We start from the raw sequence: 12,172 nt of genomic DNA on the forward strand, positions 1-12,172 counted from the left end.
TAACAAAAAACGCAAGTTTGGGCAGACTTGGTTTGTCTTTGCACTTATTTGACTCTCCCCCACCATGATCACTAAAGCGTCGTTGCTTCTGGTTTGCCGAGATGCTCCGCTGGACCTTCAGGTGAGCAGGGGACTGCAGGGTGCTGTTGTTTAAGTCACTGCTGGGCCGGGACCTCTGACACAAGTTTCCACTGGATAACGATTCACCCCCTTCAAACTATATGAAGAAGAAAGACGACCAGCATTTTAAAACAAAACAAGTTCATAGAAACAAAATACACTCTTGATTTTCCAATTTATTCCAAGTCATACAAGGAGCAATCAGAAATAAGAAAATAAAGTTTGGATACAGAACTGAAACTTGGCAAACAGGAAGGGAGAGGACCAGCTAGAACATCCTTCCACAAGAACATGTCATCTTCTGTTATCTTGATCAATGGCTTTGGGTCCTTCTGGGTCCAAATAACAGCTACCAATTCTTGAATGGTTATTATATACTAGCTGCCATGCTGGAGGACTTCCCTGGTGGACTTCCCTGTAGGCTGTAGGGTCTGCCTACAATACGGGAGACTGGGCTCGATCCCTGGGTCGGGAAGATCCCCTGGAGAAGGAAATGGCAACCCACTCCAGTACTCTTGCCTGGAGGAGCCTGGTAGGCTACAGTCCATGCTGTCGCAAAGAGTCGGACACGACTGAGTGACTTCACTCAGCTGCCATGCTAAAGTTTCTGTATGTGTTACTTTCTTTAATCATTACAGCAAGCCTATGATCTATTAACCTGCACTTTTTAGATGTAAAAATTGAGGTTAAGAGATTCAAGAGACATCTTTGGGATTCAAACTCAGGTATAGTTGGGATTCAAACTTAGGGTGAAATCTAAAATTTTTACTTCATACACACATATATTTTTTGTTTTGTTTGGCTTTCTCCACCACATTCACAGAACAAAAAATGTGGTTTATTGGCTGTGACTCAGAAATTTCTTAGAACTAAGCATGGTAAACTGGGGATTGATACACTATCCTTCTCTCTATAACACCAAAGTATTTTGTTGCCAGTAACTTCTGACTGAATCACTGGCTTTCCAATGGGAAATCTAATATGCAAAGCTGCTAATGATAAAGAGCAGAGTAATACTGATAATGAAAATTTTAAAAGACGACAGCTAACACAAAGGACATAGTAATGTGCCAGAAAGTGTTCTGAGGACTTGAGAAGTATTAATTCATCTAAACTCTTTCAGTGATGCTAAGACACAGGTACCATTCAGTTCAGTCGCTCAGTCGTGTCTGACTCTGTGTGACCCCATGAACTGCAGCACGCCAGGCCTCCCTGTCCATCACCAACTCCCGGAGTCCACCCAAACCCATGTCCTTTGAAACGGTGATGCCATCCAACCATCTCATCCTCTGTCGTCCCCTTCTCCTCCTGCCTTCAATCTTTCCCAGCATCAGGGTCTTTTCAAATGAGTCAGCTCTTTGCATTAGGTGGCCAAAGTACTGGAGTTTCAACTTCAGCATCAGTCCTACCAATGAACACCCAGGACTGATCTCCTTTAGGATGCCATTACATCCTCATTTTATAGACCAGGAAACTGAAGCACAGAGAAATTAAGTAAATTGCCTAAGTCACACAGCTTGATAGTGGCTGTGCTAGGGTAGGAGATGGGTAGGAGTTCAAACCCAATGACCCTGGTTCCAAAGCTAAGGCTCTTGCTACTTATAGTAGGTTTACTAATTTATATCAATGCAATTCAAACTTCATTTTAATTCATGCACGGGCTAGGTTGTATGCTTATAAAACTTACATTAATAGGAAAATTAAAGATCTCAGGAGTAAAATCTAAAATCCAAGTAAAAACAGGTTGAAGTCTTTAGAAATAATTATTTATATTTCCCACTTCTTAAAATTCTCTTGGCTTGGCTTCTCTGACACCACTGCCTCAGCTCTTAGCATTTCTACTGAAGATCCCTTTCCTCTGCTGTAACAGTACCTACCTGAGAGGATTAGATGAATTTAAAAAGTCAAGTCCTTAAAACAGTTCCTGGCACATTACTAAGTGGTCCTCTGATGACAACTCACAAATCTATTAATGCTATTCAACTCATTCCCTTCAGATCCAGATCTTTATATCCAAATGACTACTGAACAGCTCCAACCAACAGGAAGTTCAAATTCAACCACCCCGAACTGAACAAGCCTCCCATCTTCCCCCTGAGATTCACTCTTTTCCTATCTTGACAAATACGTCTAACAAAACCAGTCACCTACACTACAAGTCTCAGGGTCCCTTCTCTCTCATTTCCAACAGGTTATCAAACACTGTAAATTCTGCCTTGGCTTGCTGTGGGTGTCTGTCCTCTTACATCCCAGAGTTTCCTGTGCAACCTCTCCTCAGAGCATATCCCACACCGTACCACACTATGGACTGATTCCCTCCCCTCCACACTGAGAGCAACCAGAGATCACAGACCTTCTAATCTTTCTATTCCAGTATGTGGCATAATTTCTGGAACGGAGCAGGTACAATAAATATCAGCTGAATGTACTGATTCACTAATAGTTACTATCTACTTATAAATAATTTAATCCTATTCTACAAAATGCCTCCCACCAACTGTCAAAGCTCTGGGCTATTCTTGATTCTCAATTTATACCTTTATATTTGCTGACCCAAAGGATCATTTGCTTTTATGGTTCAATAACCACTGGCATAGTGACTTCTTTACTCTCTCTCTCCCTAAGATAGATCTCGACTGGTCCTGAGACTTCCCGATTGATGTATAAAAACACTTGACCCACTACAAGGCAAAACATATCACAAGATGACTTTTTCCTGGGTTCCCACCTATATTTCATTTTAAATGCTGTATGTCCCTTTGTTTCAGTTACTGTGTATTCTGTGCACCTGGAATAACCATGTTGCCTTTGGAAGGGCTCTTGCATTTGGGGGATGCTGTTCTCAAGGACCTGACTGAACGGGGCCTCTCAGAGCTAAGCAAGATACTATGCCTACTCTTTCGAAACAATCTCTTCGTGTTTAGAAATAAGATTAGTTCATAACTTAGCACTGTGAATTTTGAATTCTAATAGATAAGATTGTTAGTGTTTTTATATTTTTTTCATACCACCTAGAATATATTTGCTGATATTATATCTATGCTTAAGCTGTAACTTAGCTTAAAAAATAATTCACATTAATGTGAAAAGGTGAAAAACTTACTTCAGGTGGTTTTCTACCTAAAAGAATATAAGTAGCCATGACTTCATCATATTTCTGATTTATTAAGGCATCATTTATCTCATCTCGTACAAAACCCATGGTGATCATGATATCTAGAAATAAAAAACAAAATGCAAAATTTCGAAAAACAAGTTTTAGTAAACAAACCAACAAAAATGGGCAAGTTTGTCCACATTAGATATGAAAACTAAGTTCTAACATTTTAAAGTGTAACTATAATATAAAAACTTCTGGACTACTAATATACAGACTCTGTGTAGTTAGATACTGCACATCCCCAATTTTTCAGGCAGAAACACTCTCATGAGCCAATATACTCCCGAGCCTACTCCATTTCTCTCTGCCTAGCACATTACTGAGCTGAGTTCCTTTGTCCAGATAGACATACTATCTGTCTGTGACATACACAGAATATCTTCTCTCTCTTGCAACACATACTCAGCCACTCATGGAGCAGTTTCTCTCATTGCTTGACAAATTTGTTTTCTGAACTGTAGGCAGGTTGATTCTTTGGAAGGCTTGAATTCCACAGTTCTGATCAGATTTCTAACTCCCTCAAATGCTCCTCCTTTGCCATTTTGCCCTCAAGCAAGACAGGAGCATGGCTGAGGTGACTCAGTTATGAGTTTCTGATGGCTTTGAGAAGGAAGAGGGAGGAGGTTCGAAGCGGACACTGACTGGGTGTGGAGGATGGACCCTGCTGAGTTAGTGGAAACCAAGAGGGGACCAAAGTGCTCCTCCTGCTAACTCAGTGCCTCTGTATTTTTGGTTAAAATACGTGCTATATTTTGCTGACATTTATCAGTCTGAACAGTGCTGATTCTTAAATCAGTCATTCCTCTTGTTAGGAACTGTTGAAAGAAAAGAATGAGGCTTATTTACATTGTTTCCATTTTTATATCACTGTTGCCAACAAATGTTTTAGATTATAATGTATGAGAACAAACTAAGGAACTTGAATTTTTCAATGTTTAGCATATATCTGCAGAAAGAAAAGATGACAACGTAAGCTTTTTTCAAATAAAAACTCCTTCCCATTTACATTTGAAACGCAATTTTGGTAGACTAAAGGACTCTGACTTTTAGCCTAGGGAGGACAGCACCTCTCACAATACTTAAATGCTTACCTATTCTTTTTGTGTCATTGAAATCTGGTTCAGGCTCAGCATATGGCTTTAGTTCTTCTTCTTCATGACCAACATTCATCCACCGATCTTTCATTATTTGCTAGGAAATAAACTCTACATTATGTTTGGCCAATCAGGACATTCAACCACTTATATTAGCTCATATTTTAGTAAATGTGAAATTTGCTAGTTTGATCAACAAGAATCATGTGACATTTTCAAACTAAAGTTACTGTTTCTAGTTTAATTAGCAGGCCAACAGAAGGTATAGGCCTGAGACATACTTGTATTAATGTATCTTATGACAACTATACCCATCATCCTGCACACTCACCAAATGAACTGACTCAAAATACACTGCCTGCTGCCTATGTTCCTCTAAAAGGAGTATTTTCACATTTGAAAATTTTAACATAAAAACCTACGGATTTTAACTTCTGCTTTGTATTTTTATAGTTAAGAATAATGAAGAGATTTTTCTCCTGGTCTTCTACCAAATATCTACCGTGCTGATTTTAAAATCATCTGCTATATTTTAAAATCCTCACTAAAACATTAGGAAAGAAGAGATCATAGGAGATGGAAATCAGGGTTAGTCAATGATGATAGCTTAGAGAATATGGGAAGAAAGGACAGTTAAGATTTAAACCTAGAACTAGGAATTATTAAGAATCAGTGTGAAAACAGGCACTGGTGTGCATTACCAGAGTCAAATTTAAGCCAACACTCAAACAACAGTCACCCCTGGGCTGTTAAAAAGCAACCTGGGAGAGGCAGTCTATGGAACGAGGAAACTATTGGCAAACTATATATCACATAAGGGGTTAATACTCAGAATATATAAACAACTTCTACAACTCAATAACAACAAAAAATTGCACAAAATAAAAAATGGGCAAAGGACCTGTATAGGTATATCTCCAAAGAATATATATAAGTAGCCAATAAGCATGTGATAAGAGGCTCAACATTACTGATCATCAGGGGAATCAAAATCACAGTGAGATATCACCTCATATCTGTTAGGATGACAACTGTCAAAAAAAAAAAAAGAAAAAAAAAGAAAATAACAAGTGTTGGTGAGAATATGAAGAAACTGAAACTGTTGTGCACTGTTGGTGTGACTGTAAAATGGTATTGTTACTATGGTAAATAGTATGGAGGCTCCTTAATATACTAAAAACGGAACAACTATCTGACCCAGCAATCCCACTTCTAGGTATATATCCAAAGTAACTGAAAACAGGATCTTGAAGAGCTATTTCATACCCATGTTCATTGCAACATTATTCACAACAGCCAAGATGTAGAAAGAGTCTAAATGTCTGATGGATGGATAAAGAAAATGAGATATGCACATACAGTGAAGTGTTACCCTTAGAAAAAAAGGACCTCTGAGGACACTGTTAAGAAAAATTAGCCAATCACAGGAAAACAAACACTGGATGATTCTACTTATATAAAGGATCCTTTAAGTAGATCCTTTATATAAGTAGAATCATGTTTTATTTAAAGGATTTTAATCCTTTATTTAAAGGATCTACTTATATAAAGGATGGTTTTAAATAAAACTCATAGAAACAGGAAGTAGAATGCTGTCTGCCTGCGTTAGGAGGAAGGAGCAATAGGGAGCTATTGTTCAATGGCCAATACACTGCACTAGACCAGGTGAACAAACTAATCCATTTCAGATTTCATTTCAGATACCTCAACACAAGAAACAAGAGGACAAACAAGACTCCGAAACTGAAGAAAGTTTACTTTAGCCATCACTGCCAGTGAACGGAGACGACTACTTGCTGAGAAACTCTAGCAAAATAATGGACACAGAATTATGAAGAATTAAACAAATTAAAAAAAAAAAAACCCCTACACAGAGGTCCACACATTAAAAGACTATGGACTTTAGATTGGCCAGATGAAAATAATATTTCTTAAATCGTTTTAGCCTTTGTAAAGTATACCCCATATGCATCCGAATTTGTACTCAGAAATTTTCATTTCAAAAATGGTTTTTATTATTGTTTTTTTGCTTTACTACCACTTGTACTAGGCAGACACAAGCAAGATTTTTAAAATTATCTTAGCTGAAAAAAATGTTAAAAGTAGAAAAATACTTCTTGAGGACTAAAAATGACAGAGAAAAAGCAGTAAGGAAGCGCTTTGCTTTAGGCTCAAACTGTTATTATTTTAAACATTTTGGTTAAGGGCTGGAAAAATTAAAGAAAATATACAAAGATGAGACAGCAGAAGAGTTTTTCATCTTCTTTCTAAAAAAAAAATTCAGACATACCAATATTCTAATAAATAGGGGAAAAAAAGTATACAGCATGAAACACAAATTCTTTTAAAATCATGTGTGATCCTGTCTCTCCCATTATGATCCCAATTAGGAAGAGCTGAAAGCATTCATATACACAGCCTAAGAAAGCTATATAACTATTTAGATCTAGAAACAATCAAAGGTCAAGCAAGGATAATATGAAATCAATTTCATTAATCTTGTTCTCATGGAGGATTAAGGCACATAACTTATAAGGCCCTAAGAAATACATAGTCACATCTAAGAAGCAACAGGAAGGTGTGTAAGTTAAATAAGAAGTTTAATAAGACAATAAGCAGATTATTTGAATCAAGATTCTTTAAATCAAATTTTAATATTAGCAAATTATATAGTCAGGAAAGACTAGCGTTTACTCAGTAATTCACGATACTCAAATAACACTGAAAAATAATACATCAAGTTCCATTTAAAAAAAAAATGGGAATTGGGAAATATTTCATATCAAAATGTACAAAGTTGATATAAGTCTATAAAGCTGATTAACCAGACTCCCTCAGTCAAGCAGTTAAAGGGATACAGAGAGCTTAGACATGAAGAAGCACCCTTAACCTATTCATTAAAAACACTGAGTATCATCTCTAATGAAAGAAACACAAATTAAGGTGATTATGACTGTATTACTACCATAAAGACACCAATTACTAGAAATTATTCTATCCAATACAGAAACAAGCTGTGGGGAACAGATACCCTCAAGTGCTTTAGGTCACATGCAATCTTTTGGCAATGCTACACAGGACCTAGCAAACTGCTTATTACCTTCTGACTCAGAAACTATGGGCATAGAGTATTTATCTAAGCATATATCCCGAAGGAAAAAAGTTTATCACATTAATTTTAGCAAAAACAATGAAAACAGTTCAAATATGCAACAAACAAGAAAACAGTTTAACTTTGATACATAAAGGGAAGGAGATCATTCTCATGATAAAGCAAAGAGTACAAACTATAAACGTTTAAGTTAAAAAAAAAAAAGAAGGCAATATGACATGAAAACATTACTGTATAAAAATTTGTTTACATACTGCAGACTGGTGTTTTGAAAATGGCTGTTTTTAAAAGTTCATAGATCTATTTTAATTGCAAAGTTGACAATAAAGTTCATCTGAAAATAAAAGTGAAGACTAATACAATTTTTAACATCATTGTTATTTCTAAGGGAGTTTCTTAGGATTTGGGAAAAGAAATCTTTTATTTAAATTGGTATCAGGTTTCTCTGGAAAGTCAGTTCTGGGAATTGTGAAACAGAACAGCCTTTGTATAGTGATATCTGCAATATTATGGTAGCATTTCCAATGTAGACTCATGGTTCCATAGCTGGAAAATGCAGTTTTGATAAGCTGAAACAGGAGGTTTCAGACTATACTCAAATACATCAAGTTGAACTTCTGATGAGCAAATGTTTTCATAATAATAATTTGGATTTTTAATTCTACTCAGAGAATTCTAATACTGTAATCCTTCACATTTTAATGTTAAGGATAAAAGAGTTAAATATTTGGCCATTACTGTAAATGAATCATCGTTAAGACACCAAGTACATCTTATCAACTGTACACAGAGATTTTAACATCTATTCCCCTTAAATAATTTTTGTTGGTCTTTTTGCTCTGCTGATTAGCTGAGCTGATGCCTCAACTCTGGAGATTTTTTTTATTAAGTGACATGCATATAAATTTGACTCCAGTGATAAAAATGGGTCACAAAGCAGGATTAAGAGAAGTTTTTTGTCCCTATAAAATTTTAGAACTGATGAGTGTCCACAATTTTAACTATTTCACTTAATTTTCTATTATAATGGTTGAAAGTAAGTTTAGAAGAGCAGTAATATGAAAGTGGGCTTTTTTACTGCATAGATTTATCTATTAAAACATTATTAACATGTTGCTTGACCCCCAAAGGAAAAAAAAAAAAAACAGAAAAAAATTATAGGAAGGAACTAATCACATTTAAACAAATAATTCAGTAAAAAACATCTGATGACTGATTCACTGATATAAAGCATTTAACTTCCCAGTGGAAGCCACCATCCCTTAACTTCCATCCAAACATACTGTATCTTTCAGTGAAAAGTACTGTGGTAATAAAGTTACAAAGCCCAAACTAACCTGAGAGCTCTGTACACACGGATGGCTCACTATAAGGCTGTCTCCTAACCAGCATGGAGTCCGTGTCAGAAAGCCCCATTGCTACACTAAAAAAGTACAGTTTAAATGAGGTTAATTCTCTGAATTTTCTACCCTATCTATTAAGGCAAATAAATGAAGACAAAAAAGTACTAGAGAACAATACATGCTGAATCTCTGAAATTACTTTAGTACAGGTGAAAATATTCTTGAAAACAGATGGGCAAAATACTTAATAAGTTGTTCAGATTACAGCACCAGAAGGAGAAAATATTAGATCTTTTTGGTTACATGAGCCTCTGACATCAGTGGGTGCAACATACTTAATACTTTTATAATAGCACCTACTATTATAAATATCTCACATATATGGAATGTATTAGGCAACAAAACAGTGTGGTAAGAAATGAAATACCTGTTTCCAACATGCTCTAGTTATTAAATATATCAAATTTTTCGTACTGATGTTGAGAGGGTTATACTGAATATTTTACTATCAGATACAGTCATGGAGTATTCACTGGATTCAAATTTCACTATCTTCTTTCATCCTTGAAATATTTGTACTTCCTAAATACAAGGTTAGGTTTTCCTTCTTCTTCAACTACGTCAATCTTATCCCTATTTTGATGTTGTTCGAATACTTCATTGCAGGATGAAGAAGAAATGAGAATCTCTAGAGAAACCCACTGCACAACTTTTGAGTAGTGAAAGCATCATGTGACTTTCTCTAGCTTGAACAAAAGACAAATGAGATGATCCGGCAATTTTACTAAAAACACACGGGTCACTTCCTCGAATATTTTAATTGTCAAACTTTAAATATAGGGTGGAAAAAATTACTTACTTCTAAGCTGCCTCTCTTAATTGGATTCAGCACTAATAATTTCTTCAAAAGGTTTTCACAGTCTGTGGACATATAGAAGGGAATACGGTACTTCCCTCGTAAGACCCGCTCCCGCAGTTCCTTAGAAAGAAAAAGAAAGCCTTTACTGCTGGCTGATGAAATCAAGGTGATTGGGGATAGAACATTAATATCGAATTTAGCCAATACCTTTAAATTCTGGCCGTCAAAAGGCAAGGAGCCACTGACTAACGTGTAGAGAATGACGCCGAGGCTCCACACGTCCACTTCAGGCCCATCATACTTCTTCCCTTGGAAAAGCTCAGGAGCGGCATAAGGTGGGCTTCCACAAAATGTGTCCAACTTGTTCCCGACTGTAAATTCATTACTAAAACCAAAGTCAGCAATTTTAATATTCATATCAGCATCAAGGAGAAGGTTTTCAGCCTAAGAAGAAAATAATAAAAAGGACAATGTAAAGAGCCTACATAAAATAAAATGTTCATTATAATTGTTCAGATCTTAAACATGTATTCTTGTCTCTCTTTTTAAGATTATGTGAATTTTTTATTATTTAAAAACTTTTCCAAGCTTCAATGAGGTATGATTGACAAATAAAAATTGAATATATTTAGGCTTTACAGCATTACTTTTTAAAAGGGTATACAAAGCAATAATTTAATAAACCTAAACATTGTGAAATGATTACCATAATCTAGTTAATTAACACATCTATTTTCTCACAGTTACTTTTTAAAAATTTGTTATTAATTCTTATTGGAGTTTAGTTGCTTTACAGTTCTGTGTTAGCTTCTGCTGTACAGCAAAGTGAATCATTTATACGCATACATATATCTGCTCTTTTCTGGATTTCTGTCCCATTTAGGTCAGCACAGCACACTGAGTAGGGTTCTCTGTGCTATATAGTAGGTTCTCTTTAGTTATCTATTTTACACATAATAGTGTATATATGTCGGTCTCAATCGCCTAATTTCTTGTCTTACATTTTTAATATAACATCAAACTGAGAAGCCCAGTAGAGTACTTCAATATCTAACTGTTCAGAATTACATCTATATAGGACTGAATTTTAACACTATCATTTCATGGCAATCAGATGGTGTATAAACATGGAACAGTGACAGACTTTATTTTCCTGGACTGCAAACACTGCAGATGGTGACTGCAGCCATGAAAGTAAAACGCACCTGGAAGAAAAGCTATGACAAACCTAGAGAGTGTATTAAAAAGCAGAGACGTCACTTTGCCAATAAAGGTCCATATAATCAAAGCTATGGTTTTTCCAGTAATCTTGGACGTGAGATTTGGACCACAGAGAAGGCTGAGTGCTGAAGAACTGATGCTTTCAAACTGTGGTGCTGGAGAAGACTCTTGAGAGTCCCTTGGACTGCAAGGAGATCCAACCAGTCAATCCTAAAGGAAATCAACCCTGAATATTCACTGGAAGGACTGATGCTAAAGCTGAAATTCCAATACTTTGGCCACCTGACCCAAAGAACTGACTCACTGGAAAAGACCCTGATGCTTGAAAGACTGAAGACAGGAGGAGAAGGGGACGACAGAGGATGAGATGGTTGAATAGCATCGCTGACTCTGATGGTCATGAGTTTGAGTAAGCTCCAGGAGTTGGTGATGGACAAGAAGCCTGGCATGCTGCAGTTCATGGGGTTGCAAAGAGTCAGACAGGACTGAACGACTGAACAACAACGACAAAGACTGAATTTTAGCACTCTATAGGAAGGTTTTATTTATATGCATATATGTAACTGTTTGGGCTTCACAGGTATTGCTAGTTGTAAAGAATCCACTTGCCAATGTAGGAGATGTAAGAGACGCAGGTTCAATCCCTGGGTCGGGAAGATCCCCTGGAGGAGGGCATCTGGTCCCGTCACTTCATGGCAAATAGATGGGGAAACAGTGGCTGACTTTATTTTTCTGGGCTCCAAAATCACTGCAGATGGTGACTGCAGCCATGAAATTAAAAGACGCTTACTCCTTGGAAGGAAAGTTATGACCAACCTAGCTAACATATTCAAAAGCAGAGACATTACTTTGCCAACAAAGGTCCATCTAGTCAAGGCTATGGTTTTTCCAGTGGTCATGTATGGATGTGAGAGTTGAACTATAAAGAAAGCTGAGCACCAAAGAATTGATGCTTTTGAACTGTGGTGTTGGAGAAGACTCTTGAGAGTCCCTTGGACTGCAAGGAGATCCAACCAGTCCATCCTAAAGGAGATCAGTCCTGGGTGTTCATTGGTAGGACTGATGCTGAAGCTGAAACTCCAATACTTGGCCACCTGATGCAAAGAGCTGACTCACTGGAAAAGACCCTGATGCTGGGAAAGATTGAGGGCAGGAGGAGAAGGGGATGACAGAGGATGAGATGGTAGGATGGCATCACCGATTCAAAGGACATGGATTTGGGTGAACTCTGGGAGTTGGTGATGGACAGGGAGGCCTGGCGTG

The 12,172-nt window shown here is 36.9% G+C and overlaps 1 protein-coding gene across 7 annotated transcripts in view; it reads right to left on the reverse strand.

Moving 5' to 3' along the window:
- MARK1 (microtubule affinity regulating kinase 1) overlaps positions 1 to 12,172 on the reverse strand; it is a 141,609-nt gene that overhangs the window by 20,470 nt on the left and 108,967 nt on the right. For all 7 annotated transcript variants that reach the window (XM_086342721.1, XM_086342719.1, XM_086342720.1 and 4 more), the window contains 5 exons: positions 9,896 to 10,132; positions 9,689 to 9,808; positions 4,372 to 4,471; positions 3,224 to 3,336; positions 64 to 217 (listed from right to left, as the gene is read on the reverse strand). In XM_086342721.1, coding sequence (XP_086198847.1) covers positions 64 to 217; positions 3,224 to 3,336; positions 4,372 to 4,471; positions 9,689 to 9,808; positions 9,896 to 10,132 — 724 coding nt within the window. The remainder of the gene's footprint in view (positions 1 to 63; positions 218 to 3,223; positions 3,337 to 4,371; positions 4,472 to 9,688; positions 9,809 to 9,895; positions 10,133 to 12,172) is intronic.

This window comes from Bos grunniens, chromosome 16 (assembly GCF_055505025.1).
Source record: "Bos grunniens cultivar Pamir isolate PY7600 chromosome 16, Bosgru_T2T1.0, whole genome shotgun sequence".
In the NCBI taxonomy this organism is placed as follows: domain Eukaryota; kingdom Metazoa; phylum Chordata; class Mammalia; order Artiodactyla; family Bovidae; genus Bos; species Bos grunniens.